Source organism: Crocodylus siamensis, chromosome 5 (genome assembly GCF_052110815.1).
Source record: "Crocodylus siamensis isolate JL-2025a chromosome 5, ASM5211081v1, whole genome shotgun sequence".
Classification (NCBI taxonomy): domain Eukaryota; kingdom Metazoa; phylum Chordata; order Crocodylia; family Crocodylidae; genus Crocodylus; species Crocodylus siamensis.
Genome location: NC_143399.1, coordinates 15,910,150 through 15,933,596, shown reverse-complemented (window position 1 = coordinate 15,933,596; position 23,447 = coordinate 15,910,150). Strand labels below are relative to the sequence as shown.

Below are 23,447 nucleotides of genomic sequence, written 5' to 3'. Positions count from 1 at the left end.
TTTGCCTCTCCTGACACCCCTTAAACTGGAGGTTCCTCTGACTTCCACTGGCATAAGCATCACTATGCACAGGAGGGCCCGAAAACACGCATTTTATTTGGGGATCAGGAGCCCACCAGGGTAAAGCAATACCTCCAGGAGAAGTTTCACATGCACCAGGAAATTGAACTAAATGCAATGACCCTTCAAAGCAGGGGAGTTAGAACACAGGTCCAGGTCCTGTTTCATCTATTAAGTGTAAAAGGTAAGGGATCCTCTTCTTCCTCACTGCTTTTTGCACCTCACTCTTAAGGGCCAGATGGTGGTGTGTTACAACAGAATATGCAGGAATGAGTTTTTAGAGACCTGAACAGTGTGGAATAATGTCCACTTAAGAGGCCAGGAATCTAGCCCATAGTGAATACAAACACTTCCACAGCCTTCTGCCAGTTGTGGTGATCCCTTCAGCAGCCTGTGCCTTCCCAGCTGTGGCTGCATAACCCCGAGGCCTCTACCATCTCTTGTTCCACTCACATTTTGCCCATTTTTAAAAACTTTCATCCAGCTCTGCACAGAGTAAAACTTTATCACTGTAGTACTGCTGCTATTGCAGCAAATCCCCTTTTCTGCTAGTGGAGTTATACCGCCTCTGCCAAGCAGTGCAAGGCTCCTCCATGTAGCCAAAGGTACATGCACTCCCACGAGCCTCCGTCAGTTATGGTGGTCCCTTCCACAGCCTGTGCCTTCCCGGGATGTGCTCTGCTGCTATAGCTGCTGCAGAAGAACCACATAGAGCAACCAAAAGCATGTGGACAGCAGCTATTGATTCTGCCAGCAGAATGAGTTTAAGTACAGAAAAGGTCTCAGCTCTGTGAGCCAAGGCTGCAGAAGACTCTTGAAACTCCATATAGTTCAGCCACCAGAGGGGAAAAAAAAATAGGGCACCACTGTATACACGCAGGTTATATAACCATATAACAACCAAAGGCCCAAGGCCTTTCCATTCATCTTTTCTAAAGTAAGTTTGAAACTATGAGGAAAACAGACTTGTTATTTCAAGGACCTGGTTTACCACTGTTCGCCTTAAGTATAACAACTCAAATGCGTATTTCCCACAGAAAACCTGTTACAATTAAAATCAAAAGAACTAAACCACGGAATAGTTACAGTTGCCCATATCAATTATATATCCTGTAATGTTTATTATTGGCAATTTCTGTACAGAGGGTGTTTTTTCTTTTGTATGACAGAACACAGCAAAGAGGTAAATTTGCATAAATTCATTTGGAGAGGGGAAATCCCCACTACAATATACAGTAATTGCACATCTGGGAAATAAAATATATATATTACCAATAAAAAGTATTCGCAATGTCTTTAGTTGAGTTCCTAAGACAGGAGTTTGGCCTCATTGTTAATTCTGCAGCCTTTTATTTTAGCAGGAATAAGAAACACACACATGCTAAACCAAAAGGCTATGTTTCATGAGGACTACATACAAATTGTAACAGTGCTACCAGACAGAAAAAGGCAATGCATCAGCTTGTGGACAGTGTAAACATTGGTAGGGTTTTGTGTTTATTGACATCTATCATTCATCAGGTTAATGCTGGATTTAAAATAGAGTTAACACTGCTTTTAAGGGCAAATTTGATAATGCAAAGGAAGGCTAGATGATTTTGTAGGACTCATTCAGTACAATCAGCCTGCCCTGCACTGTCCGCACAGAACAGCAGGTCTGCGTCTTTATGTGATGACGGTGGGGCCGGTGCGGCCAGTTCTCTCATGGAGCTGTGAAAGCTTCAGTGCGATAGAAATGAGAGGAGCCAACATAACCTGCAGAAAGGGGAAGGATGGGTCAAAACCACAGAACATTTAACATTAAAATTTGTTCATCTTCTAAATGCAGGGGTGGACAAAACACAGCCCGCAGGCCAGATCCGACCTGCCAACTAGCTGGATCCCACCCATAGCTGCCCCTGCAATGCTCGACATGGGGTTGAGCCCTACCCACTCACTCCCCCAGCCCCGGCCCCAGGCAGCGCACAGCTTCTGGCAGGGCTGTTCCCAATGTGGCCAGATGTTCCTTGGCTTCCTTCACCTCCAGCAGGAGCAGCTGGATTCAAGCTCCCCCCACACCTGCCTGAAGCACCGCAGCAGTGGGCAGGAGTGGGGGAGGCGTGGCCACTGGAGGCAAGGTGAACATGGGAGAAGCCAGCTGGCTGCAGCCACACCGGGAACAGCCCCATTGGAAGCTGTGTGCTGGCCAGGGTCCAGGCTGGTGGGGCTGTTTCTCCTCCCCTCAACTCCAGCTGCAGCTCCTGCTCCTGCCACACTGCACTGCTCTGGGTGCGTGGGTGGGGGGAAGCTTCAGCAGGACGCTCCTGCCCAGCACATGGAGATCCAGCTCCAGCTGCCTTCCACCCACTTCACCTGCCTGCGGGGGCTGCTCATCATGCCGGGTGGAAGGCAGCTGGGAGCTGGAGCCAGAGCTTCACGTACTGGACGGGAGCCTCCCACTGAAGCTTCCCACCTGCCCACCCTGCTGTGGCATAGCGAGGGAAGCAGAAAAGCCCCGCCAGCCCCGGCCACCATGCAGCTTAGCCTGGCACAATGCAGTTCTAGCTGCAAAGCCAGGGACAACATGGCATGGCTCAAGGCCAGCCTGGCTTTGCCCAGCCCATCCGCTATGTGCCATGCCAAATGGCAGCAGGGAATCGCGTACTGCTGGGATGGGACAGGCCAGCTTCGTGCTGCACTTCATGGTTCCCAGCTGCAAGGCCAGGACCCATGTGGTGCATCAGAGCCAGCCTGGCCCAGCTCATCCCAGATGTAGCACATGGTTCGCTGCTGCAAGGCTAGGACCCGCATGGCGCTACACAGAGTAGATGAGCCAGGACAGGCTAGTTCCATGATGTGCCGTGTGGTCCCTGGCCTTGCCGTCAGAACCGCATTATGCCAGGCCAGCCTCATGCCATGCCATATGGTTCCTGACCTGCAGCTAGGAACTGCGAGCTGCAGCCAAGATGGAACAGGCGGGGCTGGCTCTTCACCTCCCACCATACTCCCTGCACACACCCACAGGCCCCCCACATACTCCTACCACCCATACTCCCCCCCCCAACATAATCCCACACACACTCCCACACCCCCCCATCATATCCACCCCCACCCCAATACCCTCCTACAGTCCCCACACACACTTCTACCCTCCCATCCCTACCATACCCACATCCTCACCCCAATCATGTACCCTGCACCCACTCCCCATCCCCCACAAACCCCACTCACCATACCCACGCCCCAACCACAAAGCCCTGACATACACACTCTTATCCCCCCCTACACACTCAATGAACAAGATTAATAGTATATGTTGAGCTATTATTCAAACCACCTCCAAATATACTATACAAAAACAAACAAATCAGGATGAATTTTTTTTTTCTCCAGTAAAATTAAAGTAAGTTATAGTAGATGTTTTAGTATATATTTTTTTAGTATATGGTTTGCTTTTTTTCCCCCAGTTTCAAGATGGCAAATCCACCCCCTCCCATAAGGAGGAGTACTTCCAGGGCTACTCCGGGGCAAGGGGATGAACTCGTGGTGGCAAACGTCAGGGCTTAGGGGCGGGACTTCTGATCCCAAGATCATGACCAGGAAGTGGGGCAACTGCCAAGAGGTGGGGCTACCCATGTAGCCCTTGACAGGTCTCAAAAACTCATTAAGCAGCCCTCCATCCAAAATAATTGTGCACCCCTGTTCTAATGGCTCAGGGAGCATCAGTTCTTCATCTCTACCAGAACATGCTGAGAAAGCATTCACACCAAACTGGGCTATTCTTTCACAGTTACAAAACCTGAGCTATTATCCAACAGGACAAATGGTGAAATCTGCCACACAAAAGGTGGCAGCTGTTATAATTACGTAGGAGTTTTGAATTAGCAAAAGTTATCACTGATGACTTCCATAAATTCTCAGTTCTAGACTCAGGGCTTTGCCATGTTCCACAAATGGCATAGGATGCTCATGCCACCATGCTACTCTGTCACCTATATAATGACAAATTTTCTTTCTTCAACCTGGGATGGCTGAACAGGGACATGTGCTCAAAAAGTTTCAGAGAGCATTAAGAATGTGCTGTCTCCTACAGTGCATGCACTGGAGGGATTAGGGTTCCAGTTAAAAAGCATGAGGTTGAACTTGATGCAGAACATGGATTCTGTTACCCTAGGGTTGCATGGCCTTCAACACTCCACCTATGTTTTGGGGGTTTTGTTTGATCTCAGTTTTAAAGAAACATTCATCCCCCAAATTCAGTGTAGAAATGTCTTTTCCCTGACCCCTGGAAATGCAATACTGTTGCTAATCGATTCTGGACTAGTGTCTCCTCAGTCTTGTAACCCAGAGGTACCCAACCCCAGCCCACAGGCCAAATCCAGCCTACAGTACCATGTAATCCAGCCTGTGGGGTGCCCCATACGTCCAGAAATTTTGCAGCAGGGAAACAGTGGGGCCAGTCCGAATTTCTGGATTCATAGGGAGCCCTGGGCCATGCATGCTGAATTTCATGCCCAATCCCAGTTTACAAAGCCAGGTATGGACAATCCCAGGATGCAGGGGTAGAAGGGGACATGACATGCCCCCAGGGCCAGATCCCAGCATGCAGGGCTTGATCCAGCTTGCAGACTATCTCTGTGCCACCATTTTGTCTTCAGGGCCAAAAGGTTGAGGACCACTGTTGTAACCAAATATACAGCAATACCTTGTACCACACAAATACATTTGTGAAGGAAGCTAAAGAAACTTTTAAAGAAAAAGAGTGCATACAAAAGGCTGGACACAACTATTACCTGAGGATCTTCATAGATTTTGGGAACATCTTTCTCATAACTATCTATGTACAGCCGCACAGTTGCTCCAGCACTGCCTGTACCACTTAGTCTGAAGATTATGCGAGAACCATCAGCAAAGATGAGCCTCAAACCCTAGTAAGAGCAAACAAACAAGCAAAAAAAAACCAAAGAGAGAGAAACCACAATTGTTAGCTGCCTCTTCCAATCCCATGTGGACCCTTCAAGCACTCAAGAATGTCACCGGCAGGCACACTCCAAATCTGGAAGCATGCCACTGAAGCTCCTTTATATTCACTCTTGAGTTCCTGGTCTGCAGCAGGCCTGAGAATGGGTGTTAGTGACCAGTAGGGCTGTGTGAAGCTTCAGTCACTGATTTGATTCGGAGGAGATTCAACCTGATTTGGCAGCCAAATCTCTAAATCTGAATCAAATCAGGAGATCTATTAATCTCTCCAAATCACAGATTTCATAGACATTAGGGCTGGAAGGGACCTTGGAAGATCAGAGCCCAGCCCCCTGCCCAGGAATAGAAAGTCAGCAGGGATCATAGGATCCCAGCAAGATAAACATCCAGATGCCTTCGGAGTAGGTGCCTGAACCACCTCCAGCGGTTATCTATTCCAAACCTTGGGGGCTCGAACAGTAAAGAAGTTCTTCCTATGTCCAACCTGAAATGGTCATGGAGGAGTTTGTGACTGTTTGACCTTGCCATCCCTTGGGGCGCTCTAGTGAACAGACGTTCCCCCAGATCCTGGTGAGCACCCCGATGAACTTATATGTGGTCACCAGATCACCCCTGAGCCTGTGCTTTTGCAGGCTGAAGAGTCTCATGGCTCTCAGCATCTCTTCATAAGGTCTGCTTTCCTGACCTCTGATCATGCGCATGGCTCTCCTCTACACCTTCTCAAGCTTCTCCACATCCTTTTTGAATTGTGGAGCCCAAAACTGGATGCAGTACTCCAGCTGTGGCCTCACCAAGGCCGTGTACAATGGCAGGATGACATCCTGGGGTTTTCTTGAGAAGCATCTGTGGATGCAAGCGTTTTACTTGCTTTACTAGCCACAGTATCACATTGCAGGCTCATGTTCATTTTGTGGTCAATCATGACCCCCAAATCCCTTTCGTCCATGGCACTAGCCAGCCTATAAGGATGCTGCAGGTTTTTCTTCCCAAGGTGGAGAACCTTGCATTTTTCAGTGTTAAACACCATCAGGTTCTCATCTGCCCATTTCCTGAGCCTATCAAATCTGAACCCTCTGATTCAATTCAGAGAGACTCAACGATTTGGCCATTGACACAGCTTTATATGGGTTTTTTTTATGTACCTTGAGGTACCAGGAGCGGTTCGTGATTGCTGAGATGGTGGGGTGGATGGAGTGTCCCATGGGAGCATGAGGGAAGTACCTTGCACACGTGGTGGCAGACCCAGAAGTAGACCAGAAATACTTTCGGTCCACTTCTGGGTCCACTGTGGAGTGCATGGGGGACCCCTTGCTCCTTGACTCAGCGTCTGGCGCCTCCTGGGCCTGGGGTGGCACTCGGGGTTCCCCTAATGTCAATCACCAAGCTGGAGAGGCATGGGGGGATCCCCCACATGCTCGGTGGCAGAACTGGAAGTGGAACCAGGTCCACTGCCAAGCATGCAAGGGACACCCCCCGCACTCCCATAGGACACTTCCTTTGCCTCACCATCTCAGCTTTCATGAGCCGTGCCTGGTACCTCGAGGTATGTAGGAAAAAAACATAGAAAAGCTGTGTCTATGGCCAAATTGCTGATTCTCTGAATGAGAATCGAATCTTTAGATTCAGATTCAGCTGAATTGAATCAGGACAGTGATCTGAATCAGTGAATCAAATCACTGTTCCCAGAATTGGGCCAAATCTGAATTGAATACTGCCTGTTTCACACACCTAGTGACCAGCCCAGAGTGGCCTCACTGGCATTATCTCTGTTTGGGGAGTGAATCAATAAGTGCATGTGGGCAAAGTATGACCAGAGGATTTTGGAGCTTGTAATCAAATATGATCAGCCATGCTCTAGCTGTTTTGCAGCCCTTATTCAAGACAAGCACCTTAAATCATCACCTCTACCTCCCAGTGAATCTCTCCTGCACAGACATTTTCTTAGGTAGTGCACAGCCATTACTGCAACTCTTGCACCATCTTCCTTCTCACTGGTGGCTTAGGGGTGAGATCAAAAACAGGCCATGCCTGCATCTGCGTAATCCCCAGGTACCTTAACAGCTCCTGGGGCCATCAGTAGCTAGGACAGGCTACAATAGCCTTCTGAACCCCCCTCCCCACCTGTAGACTGGTTCCTAGCTGCAGGCCAGGACTCAGCCTGGAATATAAAATACAGGAAGGGGGGGAGGAAATTAGCAGATAGAAAAGTTCCTAGTATCAAGCACTATTTTAAGGATGACCCTGAAAAAAATCTTACCTTGAAATGTACAATCAGACCCCATGTCCTTCAAGCCAGTGCTTCAAACCACAGCGGGTTATTCTCACCTGATTTCTGGAGATGCTTCCATCCACGGGATCGCTGTACTCAAAGTTATCAGCTTTTTCAACTGTGTAAACTTTATCACCAGATGCTAACTGCTTCCCCACAAAGGAACGGTCAAACATTGTGGTCTCTAGATCCTTCATCATTTTATTAGCTGCGTCTGCATCCACCTCCTCATAGTCATACCTAGAATTGGCAAACACATCATGAAAGTTAGGGAGGCATTTGCCAGTGACAGCTTTGGGATACCCACCACATTGGAGCTATCTTGCCTGGTTTAAAATATGTTTAGTCCCTTATAAATTGCTCATGAATCCTATAGTCTTTTTCTGGGTGGGGAGGCAATTTCTTTTTTTTTAAATAATATGCTTACTTCAACTCCAGACAAAACAATGCAATACATATACTACAGGAAATAATCATCAGATGAAAGATAAAACAGTACTGGTTTGAGTTGGAGCCTTCAGTCCCTAACAGGAACACTGCATACAAACAGTCAGCATATAAAGCTACAAATTTGGTCTCTAGAGCAGAGGTAGGCAACCCTCAACACACATACCAGTGCATGGCATGAAAAGGCATTTTGCTTAGCATGCATGCCTTGTGGCAGACAGCAAAGGGCCTGATACTTGCTGTGGGAGTGCAGCTCCAGCCTTTCCCCACCATCCGCCTTGAGGTGGGCGTGCACCTGCTGCCGGCAACGAGTTGGGTTGGGACTACACACACGGTACGAATTAAGGGGAAGCCCAGGGGGGAGCAGGACAGACTGAGCCCCCTCCCCCCCCCCCATAAAAGCCCCCCTGTAAGATTTGAAAATCATGAAGGGGAAGGGGTGATCTCTGATTGGACTGCTCCTTCATGTAGGTGGGCTTGTTAATCAATGAACCGGTTGAATTTTTTTTGCAGACATCCCCCCACCCCACTGCAGAGTCAAAGTATAATTTGAACCCTGGCTACACAGACCCCTCAGCAGCTGCTTACAGCCCCTCTGCCACCTGCTGCGAGCAGCCTGGGCTCCACAGTGAGCAGCAGGGTCCTGCACAGAGCCCAGGCCAGCTGTGGCAGGCAGTCAGGAGACTGAAAGTACTGGGGTCTGCAGGGCCCTGGCCTAGCTCGTTGCTGACAGCAGGTGCACGTGCACCTTGGGGCAGACAGCCGGGAAGGGGCCAGACTACACTGCCACAACAAGGATTGGGCCCCTCATGGCTCCTCCACCATTCGCCATTCACACACCAACATCTTACAAGTCGAGGTTGCAAGTGTTTTTGGCACTCTTCCCAAAAACATTGCTGACTCCTGCCCTAAAGTAAAAACAGTAAAGGTGTAAATGAACACCTGCAATGGAGTTACTCTGATTTTGCTTCTCCCCGATAGACATAAGGCTGTCTACAGGCTCCTTACAGTGAGCTTACCATGACCTCTCAAGCTGTATCTGTGTGTCAAAGGTACAGTGGTAGCGCAGGACAGCTTATCTGCACTAGGTTAGTCTCACTAGCATGAGTAACTATGGCAGCCCCAAATTACCTTATTATTTTCTTCTAGGGTCTGGAATTCTTTTCAGTAGCCAAATCTCTTGGCTACATGGTGGGGCGAACTAGGAAGACTGTAGTCTTCCATTGACCAAACTGACCCAGCTTTTGACTAGATTTCCAGAGATAAAAGGCTAATGCCCAATCCATTTATCATTCACAGAGGTTCTGCTTGACCTTATCTGCAGAGTAGTTGTTTCTGCTTCTCCTGACGCCTCCAATCTCTATTAGATTTTTTTCTATTTCTGTACAGACCAAAGGCATCAACAGGATGTCCTAGCAATTACACATCCCACACAGTGGAAAGGACATGCCTGTCACTGAAAATTCATTTGTAGTTGCTTCAATGTTGTTATCAACATGTATACTGTTCTAATGTCAAAGGAATAAAAACCTACACTTAAAAATGGTGTATATGTAATATAAAAAGTTCATATGGAGAAATACACAAAGAACGCATTAAAAAGCAATATGTGGGTTGCAATTCAAACTGGGCATCAAGCAGAGTTGAAATTCAGAGTCCACCATTTTAATTTTCCCACATATGTTTTAGTACCAACAAGACATGAAAATCTAAACCCCTGAGATCTCTATAATGCTGTATAAATACCAAGATGCTACCATAGTTGGAAATAGCCATGGCTTTCTTCACTGGAAGTGCCCTTCTCCACAAGGTTTTGGGTCAGTTCTGTGCACTCTCCTCTGAATTCTCTCACAGGCATGAGAATAAAGTTCGCCCTGCTCGCCACGGCGTGCAGCTCCAGTTGTTTGCCATCACCTTGCTAGCTCCTTACCTTGTGAAGAAATTTCTCCCATATTTCTGCCAGTGATCCTTCAGGATCTCTTCTACACTCTGCTTGCGCACAGCTAATATAGACAGCCATGCTAGGACTGCCCATAGTCCATCCTTTTCACGGATGTGATCAGAGCCTGTCAAAGGAAAAAACAGAAAGTAATTTTATGAAGTGTTTTTCATGCGTAGGTTCATGTTTAAATTCTACTCTTTCTTCTCTGTCCCTTGAGCTGTCAACTACACAAACTAAAGAGGCATAATAAATTTTAAGGATTTACTGTATTGCACACACAATATAATGTAGTCCTTAAAAATGTGTACATGCTTAAATTTCCAAGTATTACAAGTTCTCTTTTTGTTATCATCTAAATAATACACTAGCACAGATTAATCTCCTCAAGCAAAATATTCACGTTAGCCATTTAGTTCCCAGGGAAATAACCACTTATTTCTCAATAGCCTTTTCATGAGGCATAAGGAGTGCAAACAAGTCCAACTTGAGAACTACATTCAGCTCCACTAAGCAGCTGTCACTTTGCTTCTGCCAGATCAGCACATATTCTGGCAAAGGACCAAGGAAAATGTCAGCTCTTGCTTAAGAGACCAAATCCTAACTAGTCAAAAATTATGTCATAATAAAACAAAAGTGGCTTTTGGAAGATGTTACTTTTTGGAGCTAACTAGTTGCAATACAGAAGGGACAGTTTCACTCCTGCGGAGGTATCAGGCAAGGGCTTCACACCCCCTGTGGTCCACTTATGTAGGATGAAAGGGCTGGAGTAGCATACAAGGGCCGGGAGAGGTTCCCCCAGTGAAAGCACCACTGAGACTGTTATAATGGAGCCTTTAGGGGGTCCTAAATCTAGTTGCACTGCTTGTGAGTGCACTGCACATCTTAAGGTTTCCTCAAACATTTGTAAAGAAGGGAGAATTGCAGAGGTAGGAAGCTCTCAGGGAAGGCAGGCCATCCAAGCTTTTAGTTGGCTGGCTTGTGACTAGTAGGTAACGCTGAATTGCACTGCTGCCCTTCAATACTGCTTTAGTATTATTCTCTTGGCATTTTGCAGTTATTGTAAGAGTGCCTAGAGCATATGGATACTGCCCGTCTTCAGCAGCTGTATAAATACACATAAATAAATGTCCCATATTATGTATCTACTCACCCTTGGAATAAAAAAGTGTGAGAAAGGAGTGTGAAATTCTGCCATGTTCTCTTAAACAGGTTTTTTAAAACTGCTTCTAGAGTCTGATTTCAGAAGGTACAAGTGTGTGCCAACTGTACTGGGAGTCTTAGGTAGCTAAAGAAAATGCCCTCTCACCCCCTCAAGCACTGTACTATAAAAGTACATTCTCTCTTACTCTCCACATCACTCTTTGTTAGTTGTCTAATCAAGCAGTGTTTCCTTTCCCTTTTCAGACTTTCAAGAGACTTTCTGCACCAGCCTGAACCCCCTGCACCCTGAAATTTTCTTTTAACCCATGAAAGAGGAAGCCCCAGGCAGCTGTATCACACACTTCTCTCAACCAGCTCCTACACTTGGCCTCATCCCTACTCTCTTTCTCCCTGCAGCCAGTCCAGTCCACTTGTCAGGAGAAGAGGATCTATGACCATTCAGTCGTAAGACTTGTTCTTCCTAAAACCTGCTATCAAGAGATGCTGATCGTCCCTGAACCCTCCCCAAAACACACCGTGAATGGCACTTGCCAATTATTGTGATGGCTATAGCTCACTGACCTATTTTATAAGGGGATTGGATAAATAAATAGATAATAAATGAATAATCAATAGATAATAAACAGACTCAGCTGGAAACCAGTATGCTCCATCCTATCAGCAATTCTGCAAGCTATCCAATCCTTTCATTACTAGCTTTGATCATTTAGTTATATTCTGGGGCTCTCATACGCTACCTATAGATTGGGGTAGATGTGTACAGAGAAGAAAAGCACCCAAGACAAATGCCTTTGCTCAGGATCATCTCCAAGATTTTGTTGGAATCGTCACCAAGAAGCAAAGCTAACTTCTTTACAAAAACTACTGCTATGAAAAGAGGAAAGGCGGCATCGCTTGTCCTCCAAAAGCAGATGTTACCATTGCTGAAACAAATGTCTTTCAACCGGTAGCCCATTGTGACAGTAACTTGTTCAGCCCTCAGACAGGGCTGGTATGCTGCATTTGTATCAAAGACTGACAGCACCCTAGTTGAGACCCTGGTGTTATATGCCCCAGCTCAACAAGGAACTAACAAAAGCTGCTTAATTTCAAGCGTACAATTAAGTACATTCAAGTGAAGCATCCAAGTGCTTAGTATTTCGCTGAATCAGGGAAAGAGAAAGACTGTGAGAGAATCTAATGCTGATCTTGGGCATGCGGGGAAGACCACTCACTCCTAATGGAGACAGGTGGCTTGAAATCTCTCTTGGCCTAGCTTGTGCTTTGGAGCACAGTGTCTGTTGCAAAGGGTTTTTTATACATTTTAAGTTCCCTACTGAAACAAAAGTACTAAGTCACAGGCCAACCCCTAATAGATGTACTAAGATGTTCATTGCGTTTCTAAGTAACCTAATAACATGGTTAGCCTGTTCAAAGGCAAGTGTTAATTTAAACTTTATAAATCATACCTTGTTTCTCCAACAGGAAAAATGAGGGTCCTATTAAGCTCAGAGATTTAATAGTGACTTCAAACCTCCCCCAATAAAACTGCATACACCAAACCATATTTCTTCCTAGACTGAAAACATTAGAAGGTTTTCCTGGCCACCAAGAGCTGAAAAAATACATTTAGCATTGAATTTAATCCCCACAGACCCGGTGACCGGGCTAGTAAAGGGGCCCTTAAACTTCCTGCATATCTGCACTGGCCTTCCTAAGTATCTGAAAGGAGAGATGGCTTTCCCTTGACTCGACTTTTACAGTTGTTTAAGTTTCCATAAGTGATTCCTACAAGTTTTCTTTTCATGACTGAGGAAGCTTCAGCTATTATACATCAACAATAAAATCCTCAGTTCCACTATAAAACAAAGAACTGAACCAGAGAAATAATATTACCATTAGTGAAGTTAGGAACATTTACATACCAGTACCAAAACTTTCCTCTCCACACAGAGACAGTTTGTTTGCATCCATCAAGTTTCCAAAGAACTTCCAGCCAGTTGGGGTTTCATACAAAGCAATCTTTGTAGCTTTGGCCACCCTTCAAAGACAAAAAGTCTACGTTATATCACAGTTGGATTGTTAGTGCACCCATATGAAATACTGCAACAGTAACTTTAGTTGTTATTGAGTACTTAACAGAACTGGGAAGGCAAGTCAGACCCCGTATTTTTTAAATAATAATTCTTTGTATATATCAGGCCAGTACTTTTTTTCATTACTTCAGTGGAAATAGTTAGGAAGTGCAGCAGAAGAATCACTACCACGCCCTAGTTTTTATATAGCTGTTTTCATCAGTGGATCTCAAAGCACTTTACAAAGAGGGTATATTCCATTATGCCAATTTGGCAGATGAGGAAGCTCTGGCGCGAAGAGGATGAAATATTTGCTCCCGACCCCTAAGTAGGCAAGCACAATTGAGAGAACCAGGATCCCAATCACAAGATTATACTGCATACCCCAGTTAATTGGTTTTAGCTGTAGATTTTAGTGCAGTTGCTGAATATCTCCTCTGGCATTTAGGGAACAGTTGTCCTGGTTTCTGAGGGTGCCTAAAGAGGCATGTGTTAACACTGCTGCTGCAGTGAGAAAGCTCAGTTTATCCGTGGTTGAAATGAGAAATAATAAAGAGCGATTTTTCTTCTCACACACAAAGTCCTACCTATCAATCGCTCCACTGGTAGGCATGCTCCGTGCAAAGCCACGAACTCCAGTACGCTGAAAGTAAGGAATACTGAAAATATTTGCAGCGATGACTGCAACAGAGTCTGAAGGGTTAACAAAGAACCCATGCTTCCCAAGAATCATGTTACGATCCTAAAGACAAAAAAAGACAAGGAGGAAGAAAATTCAGTTCTATCACCATATGCACAAAAGCGTCATAGTAAAATCACCATTTGGCTTGGCCAACCTGTTAAAACTGAACAATAGACGTACTTTTTATTGGAATTATAGTTTTTTCATCAGCATTCTGGTTTTCCATATTTATAAATTTTATCTGATCTTTCTTATAAAATACATTACCCAATTATGGCCCTTGTGCCAAACTACAGTGAACAATTTTGTTTCATTCAATTACAGAAACAAGATGAAGAGGAATCTCATTTTCTCCGGGTTGTACTGTGATGATCAGATCTCACACAGATGTAGGCTGGGGACAGACCTACATCTAAGATGTTTAAAAAAGGGGAGGAGTAGTGTGCCCTTCAGAGGTGTGCATCAGTTTTGATTAACTGCTGTTTCTGTTCCTGTTTCAGTCGCATTTAAAGACTGCGCTAGTTTGAAGTCCAGCAGAAGGCAGGGTTGACAAACCTAGACTAACTGAATCAGAGATGCATTAGCTATTGTGATCCATAGCTCACTTCATCAGATACAGTCCGGTTTAAAGTTAAAGCAGTGTAGCTCCACTTACACTGATATATAAATGAATAAATGTAACAGTTCTATTAGATAGAAGTTTTACTGATTACAAAACTATTCAATTTACCCTCTTAGGTCTCAGCATGATGCTATTAAATGATGTGGGCCTAATTCTGCTCTCACTGGGTGTGTCTACATGAGATGTTAAATTCACAGTAGACTAATTCTACTACACATTAGGACATCATGGCAGGTACTAAACTTAATGCGCAGTAACTATGGTGCATTAATGCATATGTAGACATGCCCACTGAAATGAGTGCAAGATTTCTGCTAACGTCAGTAGGAACCACATTGTTAAATCAGTAAGGATGATATTTATCTTGGCATCTTTGTGTACAATGTGGATGAACTCTGATCTGCTAAATAATCATAAGACAGCAAAGAGATTCAGCACCAACTTTGATGGAAGTTCCACCTGCAGGCAGCTAGCCTAGAGGGGACAGCACCAAGTTTGAAAAAGCATTGTTCCAATTTCAGTATATTAAGACTCGTGCCCCAAGTCAATGATTCCCAAGGAGTGTACCGTAGCAAGTGTGCTGCAAAAGATGATACTTTAACAGTATCAGCTCTGGCCCATGAAACTCCCCACAGGTCAGAAAAAATTTGGTTGTGGAGAAGCAGTGGCAATTGCCCTGCACACTGGGATCAGGCCCAAGCTACCCTGGCCCTGGATGCCCGAAACAGGCCCACAGACTGGATCCAGCCAACTGACCATTCCTGCACCACCCAGCTAGCCCACAGAGTCAAAAGTTTGGGCATCACTCTGTAAGCCTTACTATACCACCCCCCTACAAACGCACCATTTCATGTGTTAAAGCGTGCCACCAATTTTAAATCTGGGTAGGTGGGTGCCCTGGTTATCAAAACGTTTGGGAAACACTCCCCTGTGTATTCCTAATCTAAGAAGACTACACAATATAGGGAACCCTAGAGAATAGTCCTATGTTCGTTTACCCCATCTCCATCAAAGGCAGCTCCAAAGTCATACTCTCCTGTCTTCATGCTCTGGACTAAGTCAGCAGCATAGGTTAAGTTTGGATCGGGGTGGTGGCCACCAAAATCCTCCAGTGGTACACAGTTCACCGCAGAATTTGCCGGGGCTCCAAGCTCTTCACACAGGATCTTTTTTACATAAGGACCCACGACTGAGAGAAAGAAAGGAATATGAATCGTTCAAAATTTTTCTTTTTTAAATTACATTTCAATTGCAATTTGGCCACATAGGACAGTAGTTGACTGGGAAGACGATTCAGTTTCATCTAATCAGAAATGTGGACTATAGACTGCAGCACAAGACACTGTATGGGTGCTCAGGTGATTCCGCCAAGCATTCGGGGGCTGAATGAAGACAGTACTCAGCTCGCTGGCATGCCCTCCGTGTTTAAGTGATACTTGTATGACTGTGTTTAGAATTAAATATGAACCAAGGACTGGTGTCTCAGTCATGGTCCAGAACCCCAGAACTCCCTTAAGACTGTCCCTACCCCAAAAAGCTTACACTCTGTTGTAAGGCTGGTCCTGGAACAGGACAGAGAATGGGAAGGATGAACAGACTGCAAACATTTAGACAATACAGCATGATATTCTGCCTTTCTGATTCAATAGACCAGGTAATAAAAAGACAAGGTAGAATCACAGGTCACTTTTGCACATTCTCTGGGGGTGAGGGAGGGGTGCTTTAGTTGAAGAGCTTTAGTTGACGTGACCCCACCGCCATGTTTAAGAACAGGGAGTCCTTATTGCCATGCTCCAGCAGGCTTCGTTAATTGAGTCTGCTCCATTGTGCTGGAATTCCAGCCCGTCAGAGCAGCCTCGCTGCTTGAATATAGGCACCCAGAGGGAACAGGATTATTAGGGCTGTGTGAAATTTCTCTGGCTGTTTCATTTCAACACTGTTTTGACTCATTCTGAGCTCAAAACAGCAAAATCAAAATGAAACAGGGCTTTGAAACAGCCTCAAAACTTTTTGACTGGGCTCATTTTGTTTGGAAAGTTTTGAAACATTTCAAGTTTCGAAGCAGCAGCCCATCCAGGTAGTGAGAGGCAGGGGAGAGCCAGGGCTGCACTCCCAGCAGCTCCGTGCAGCTCTGGCTCTCCTCGTCTCCTGCCGCCGGGCTGTGCTCCTTGGGGCTGGAGGAGCCAATCAGAGGGCAGCGCAGGCTCTGCCTGCCTCCCAACGTTGGACTGCGCTCCTATCGGCTCCACAAGCCCCATGGAGCTCAGCCCGGTAGCCGGAGGCAGGCAGAGCTGGGCCTGTGCTCCATCTCCTGCCACCAAGTTTTGTTTTAATTGTGGGGAAATGTGGGTTTCAGGGTATTTTAGAGTGACTTTGGGATTTTATCAGGGATTTTTCAGTTTTCAAATACAGAACACCAGAATTCCTGCTACGGAGGCAAATGGCAGGACCCAAGCAGAGAAGCCTGCTCAGAGCTGGTACCTTGGACCCAGCTGGCTGTGGCTGACCTCCTGGCCAACTGGAGCCAGGAGGACATGCTCTGATAGTTCAAAGCAGGCCACCACACCTGGAACATCTTCTGGGCGATAGCTGCCCAGACGGCCGGGCAGGGGGCACACATCGCAGTAGTGCTGCACAAAGCCCAACTCTGCAGCCACAGCCGACTGGCAGCTGGCCCAGAGGGGCAGATGCCTCTACTGGCTGTGCAGTCCCCATCTGGGTCTGGCAGGTACACTGCAGATCACAGCCAGGCAGCAGCACCCACTGCCAGAGTGCTGCAGTGGGTAGAAGGTGCAGGGAACTCTCAGGGCTGCTTCAGCAGTCCAGCTGACACAAGGGGTAGTGTCCCCAGGTACCAATTGGCTGGGCCCCAGAAGTTCCTGACAGCAAGTAGCCCTGACCTACTTGCCAGGGCTGCTTCTATACTGCTGGGGCCAGGACAGGGCAGCTTTTTATACTGCTAGTGAAAGCACAGGTGCTGGCACCAGGCTCTAGCTTCCTCTGGTGGCAGATCCAGGAGTAGCCAGGCAGGGTTATTTTGCCCTAAGTGGCACAATTTGCCCCACACTAAAGTGCATGTCCGGGCACGTGCGCTGAGGCAAAAAGCCCCGGCTCAAATTTGTACCGCTTCTATTTGAGCTGCTGCAAGTGCACGTACTTGCATGTGTGGACATGTCCACTGTGCACAGCCATAAATATGCGTCACAAAGGCTCTAAAAGTGGATCTTTGCATCACAACAGGTAGGAAGACACGTGCAGAGACCTACTGACCCGAGTGGGACTCTGTGTAGGTTTAAAAGCTTGCCTGTGTGCATCTGACTGCAGGATTGGACAACATCTTTGACTAGCTCTCCAATTAATAAATAAAATGTAGCATATTAGTAAGAAAGGCACAACTCAGCAGGGACAGCATTTCCCTGACACCAACTTCTATATACATGATGTTAGCTCCTGCATTCACAATATTTTCATTACGTTAAATTTGCAAATCAGAAATATCTGTATGGACTGTTTACCTGAAAAATAAAAGCTGTCTGCAGTTGCTACTTTAAAAATTTTTTCCAAAGTAGTTCGGAAGTACTCTTGCAGTAAGGGGACATATTCTATTTGCCGTAAGATTAGAAGCAAGATTCTTTTGAAGCCTCGTAGTGCCTGGTATCATGACACCCTCTTTGGACTAGCAGCTGTTAGCAGTCAATATTGCATCAACCCATATCTGCTAGCAAATATGGAGCTGATTCTGCAGCTGGGGAGGCCATGAAGACCCCATTTAGCTTCCAGCACTTCCTACAGTGTGCTAAAACAGGAGAACGTTTAATGTTTTTCTTCATACTACAGGCCAAATTCTACCATTGGGCGATAGCAATCCCCCATATAGTAGTGAGCTAACAGGAATACCCAAGAGTCACCTAAAAATTACCCTAAGAGAGCCAAATTCTCAGGTGATGTATATACATGATGGTATAAGTTATACTGTGAAAAAACAAGTGCATGTTACATAAACAGAAAGGAAAGCTCCCCATCAGAAGCCTTCTTTTTCTTTTCTCCCTGCTCTTGGTTGCTTTACCTCCTGAAACCTGCCATTCACCCTCTCAGGAAGAAACTCGTCAGCCTCCTTACAGAGGTCTAATTTACGTAGCTCTTTCCCTCCCTCATGAATCTCAAAAAATATATATAAAACAAACTAATGCTAATTAGCGTTTCTTGGAAATACAACTCCTTACGCTGCTAGGAGCACAACTGTGTTTCTTAGTGTCCCACATTTTGCATCTATACCACTAATTTTGCATATGGGCCCTTATTTATTTATTGTATATATTTTGCATATGGGCCCTTATTTTGCAAATTGGCTTCTACTCCATCCAGGAGATGCAAAGCACCATCAGACTCTCCCTATGCTTGAAGAAGGGTGTCTGTGCCTGAAAGCTTGCAGAGAACAATTTTTCCAACTATCTAGTCGGTCTAATAAAATATATCACATTTACCCAAAGAACACTGTCTGCCACTTAGTGGTTCATACTTTTGTCCACTGATTCTGATATTTCCTGTCAGCCACAGTAACAGTGATTTCCCTGATAACTCACAGCAGCATGCCAAACAAGGGGCGGGGGAAGGGAGAACGTACAAACCCATGAAAAGATTCCGATTATTATTAATTATAGCCCCTATTAAAAATGATAATAATTAAAAAAATAAAAAAATAAAAAACAGTAACATTTATGCAGACCTTTCTATTCTATATTGACTCTTATACCACCCTCATTGCCAAAGTACCCAAGCCTCTTCCAGTAATACACAATGTAATGCAATTAATACTCTCTCTTTCATCTTCTCCCCAACAGTGGTGGTATGTTTTATTTTGGTAGGCTGTCTGGAGTCTATTCTGCCCTCCTCTCCAACTCTCCTACATTTGTTAGAGAAGATAAGATCAAGGAAGTGCAGCTTGCACATGGAATACTTGGTGGCTTCACTTACAACCCCTAGGACCTCTCTTTAAAGCTGCTTTCCCTTTTCTACCAATATTATAAATTTAAAAAAATTAAACAACCTCCCCTGAAAATTAGTAGGTGGGAACAGAGAAAAATGGAAAGCCAACAGGGCCTCGGGTAGTCTGAAGTGTTATGCAAAAGCTTTCTGCTACAAATTAGGATTTGTAATAACAAAATAGAGTACAATGTGCAGTCCTGCACTGGAAAATGCAGTATCAAACCAAAACCAAAACTAGAGCCACTTTAAAAATGGACTTGCTTCTCTGCCAAACCACAGCTAAAAAAAATAAGCAGAGAGTAACTCTTCCTTACCTCCATGCATAGCATCTATACGGATCTTCAGGTGGTTTTGTCCTGAAAGTAGTTCCTTTAGTGCACTGAAATCAAAGATGTTCCGTAACATGTTTGCATAAGCCTCCACCGAGTCTACGATTTCAACTGGAAAACAAGAACAAAAGATGACATTTGTTAGCTCAAAAGACTTATTTCTAAACTTTCATAACAACAGACAAGAAGGCTCTGAGGTAGTAGACTACAGGTAGTATATTATTTTACACTACTATTTCCTATTCATTTACAAACTAGCCAACAAAATCAAATATGTAGTTCCCATACATCTTCCAGTTCTCTGACTTTCTCTATAGAGGGCTTAATTCTGTTTCCAAGTTATAATCAAATATGAGATTTCAAAAATTAAATATTAGCACAGAGTTAAATTGCCAATGTCCACTGAAAGTCAATGCAAGGTAGCCACCTCGCTTCCATTTATGCTTTTGGAAAAGTGACATCTGGACAGTGGAGAGCACACTTTGGTCCACACCAAACAATACACTGGAAAATATCTTGACAAAGTCTCTGGATTCACCACAACTACTGCTAAGAGAACAGAATTTCACCAAATTGTTTTTATATGTATAACTACATGCATATGTTAAATATACATAAACATTACTGTATTTTAAACGTCAAAGCATACATAACCAGATACTGGATGAGATGTGCAACAAATATTAAAACTCACATTAAAAAAAAAAATTAAATTGCCAACTTACAACAACATTTTGGTTTCACACAAAATCCATGAAATGTCATGGCGTTTCACTCAGCCCAACTTAAACCTCAAACTATATTTGAAGTGTGCTTAAAAAGTATAAACCAAGGAACTCAACCAAATATAAACAATGTGACAACAGAGTTTATTTTGGGTCAAAAGGTGAAGCAGTGATTTAAATCACAAAAAAACATGAGAGCATTGTCACCTATCAAACAAAAACACAACACTTAATAAACTGAAGTCAGTAAAGTTCAAGGTGAAAATAAGTCTGACCTTTATTAGAGAAGGTATATTAGCCACTGGGTACAGTGCAGCCTCTCTTGTGTGTAATGTTTAACTCAAGATTTAATCCCTTTCTAAAAAAGGTAGCGGACAAGGTTTCAGAAGCATCTCAGTGCCTTTGAAGATTATTTTCAAAAGTGATTTCGGCACAAAGGGCCTGATTTATAAATGTAGTTAGGTATCTAAAGATGTAGATGTGTAATGGGACTTTCAAAAGTACCCATCTCTCACTGAAGCTAAAATACTTTCAATTACTTCCAGGCAGTACTAGTATCTTTGTGCTTTATACAAGCACATACTGTTTAAAATAACAAGATGTCTTTAAAAAAATCTGAGGTCAGATTGGTTCAGTAGCACCTACATGGCAGTATCTCTGTGCTCTGTCCCGTTTGCCTTGCCAAGGAAGGCACTTAGGATGCCTGGTCAGTCAGTGGAAAGATTTAGGCACCTCTGAAAAGCAGTAAATTTAGGCACTCGGTGCCCAGCAGAAGGAAGAAGATATCATTATCTTGTTGTGCAGTAAAGCATCGCTGTCTACACATGTGCAGCAATTAGGACACAGTAGACTAATGTACTGTGCTGCTGGGTACTCCTGTCAGATACAAGTGGTATCCAGCAGCATGTTTAGACAGTGAAGTTGGGATTAGTTTACTCTGGCTCAAACTGAGCCAAAGTATGTCCAGTTGCATTAGTTGCACATGTAGATGAGCCTTCTAAAGGGAAATTCAGAAAGCTCAGTTACATTTCTAGGTATAGGAAATGTGAGGTCAAGAAATGCACCCAGACTTCCACTCCTTTCCAGGTGATTATCAGGCCTTGTCTTAAAGACCGCCAGGGTAGGAGCCAGCACCACTTCTCTTGGAAGCTGGTTCCAGATCCTAGCCGCCCTGACAGAGATGAAGTCACGCCCCCTGATGTCTAGTCTGAATCTCCCCTCTGCCAGCTTGTGACCATTATTTCTAGTCACTCGTGGCAGTGCTCGGGGGAACAGTGACTCCCCCAATGCCTCCCCCAATGCCTGCTGGTCCCCTCTGACTACTTTGTAACAGGCCACTAGATCCCCCCTCAGGTTCAGGTCCCGTAGCCTCTCCTCGTAGGGCCTGCCCTGCTGCCCCCTGATCATGCGAGTAGTCCTCCTCCGGACCCTCTCCATGTTGTCCACATCCCTCTTGAAGTGGCGCCCAGAACTGGACGCAGTACTCCAGCTGTGGCCTGACCAGTGGCGCATAGAGGGGGAGGATCACCTCCCTGGACCTGCCTGAGATACATCTGTGGATGCAGGACAAGGTGCGGTTGGCCTTCCTGACTGCATCCCCACACTGCCGGCCCGTGTTCACCTTGGCGTCAATGATGACTCCAAGATCCTTTTCTGCCTCTGCCCTGATGAGAAGGGAGTTCCCCAGCCTGTAGGTATGCTGCTGGTTCTTCCTCCCCAGGTGCATCACTTTGCACTTGTCAGTGCTGAATCCCATTCTGTGCTCATCACCCACCCCTGTAACCTGTCTAGTCCAGTTGCAGTCTATTCCTCCCTTCTGGCATGCCCACATCCCCCCACATCTTAGTGTCATCAGCAAATTTGAACAGGTGCTTTTTACCACCTCACCCAAGTCACTGATGAAGATGTTGAACAGTGCGGGCCCGAGGACCAAGCCCTGCGGGACCCCACTGCCCACATCCCTCCAGGTCGAAAATGACCCGTCCACCACCACTCTCTGGGTGCGGCCCTCCAGCCAGTTGGCGACCTATCTGACTGTGTGGGTGTCGACACCACAGTCCCCCAGTTTCTTAATGAGAATGGGGTGAGAAAGTGTCGAAGGCCTTCCGAAAGTCCAGGAAGACAATGTCCACTGCTACCCTTGCATCTAAGGATTTGGTGACCTGGTCGTAGAAAGCCACCAGGTTGGTCTGACAGGACCTGCCACTAATGAGCCTGTGTTGGGTGCCCTTAAGCATACTCTCCCCCACTGGTCCCTCGTGGACATGTGCTAGAATAATTCTCTCAAAAAGCTTACTCAGAATTGAGATGAGACTAACTGGCCTATAGTGAACACCACCATCACTTGCTGCCCCTCCACTACCCATCCCACAAGTAATTTGGGAAGGGAAAGTACTGTCCCCCAGTCGCCCATGGACATCTCCATTTACATTACAAACTACTCCTGCTGTAAGAAGTGAGCAGGATAAAGGAAATGAGAGGAGGGAGATCAAACTTGTATTCTGTTATAGTGAAGGTTACTAGTGTTTCAGATGCCATAGACTTTTGACCACAGAAACCACAAAGGTGGTGTATTCGACTTTTGGAGCTGGTGCTGTTTTTAAGTCCATTTCTTCTCTCTTGCACGCTGTGAGCCAGTGGCTGTTTCTCCCATTACAGCTTCTCTGCCAACTGGGCCAATTAGAACTTTTTTTTTTTTGGTTAAGTGATTGAAGGGAGTAAACAATTCAGGGACTAGTTCTTTACAACAGTTGCTGCTTTGCATTCAGAGACTGAGGGTTCTCTCTGCTGGTCTCTATGAATGGGTGCTCTGTTTGAAACGAGCTAGTTGTACTTCGCTCTGTCAGCAGTCTCTTGCCACAAGAGCATATGTTTCACTTGGTGTTCAGGCATGCTTGTGGGACACTCCGAGGAAACTTGTCCTGATGCTGCAAGTAGTGTGTATACAGGCTCTGCAGAGCACAGAGTATAAATTCTGTAGGGCTGACAAGTTAGTTGCCCGTTGTTCCAGTGATGATTATTGATACTGCTGTTGATGCACTTTGGTTCTCAGAGGAATAAGCTGTTTTTCCCTCTACTTGTGTGGCTGGGAGAAATGGGTCATTATCAAGGTTTTGTGCCTCCAATGGGGACCTACCTGCTCTCTCCAGCACGTGCACAATGCATTCTCTGAGCTAACCAACTTGCCAGGGCAGCTCTGGAACCTAGGAGG

At 45.4% G+C, this 23,447-nt stretch overlaps 1 protein-coding gene across 2 annotated transcripts in view; it reads right to left on the bottom strand.

Moving 5' to 3' along the window:
* Nucleotides 1-1,142: 1,142 nt before the first annotated feature.
* PGM1 (phosphoglucomutase 1) overlaps nucleotides 1,143-23,447 on the bottom strand; it is a 50,474-nt gene continuing 28,169 nt past the window's right edge. For both annotated transcript variants that reach the window (XM_090048465.1, XM_090048464.1), the window contains exons 4-11: nucleotides 19,497-19,622; nucleotides 15,195-15,385; nucleotides 13,480-13,634; nucleotides 12,743-12,858; nucleotides 9,666-9,801; nucleotides 7,345-7,528; nucleotides 4,833-4,967; nucleotides 1,143-1,815 (exon numbers count right to left, since the gene is read on the bottom strand). In XM_090048465.1, coding sequence (XP_089904591.1) covers nucleotides 1,726-1,815; nucleotides 4,833-4,967; nucleotides 7,345-7,528; nucleotides 9,666-9,801; nucleotides 12,743-12,858; nucleotides 13,480-13,634; nucleotides 15,195-15,385; nucleotides 19,497-19,622 — 1,133 coding nt within the window. In that variant the 3' untranslated portion in view covers nucleotides 1,143-1,725. The remainder of the gene's footprint in view (nucleotides 1,816-4,832; nucleotides 4,968-7,344; nucleotides 7,529-9,665; nucleotides 9,802-12,742; nucleotides 12,859-13,479; nucleotides 13,635-15,194; nucleotides 15,386-19,496; nucleotides 19,623-23,447) is intronic.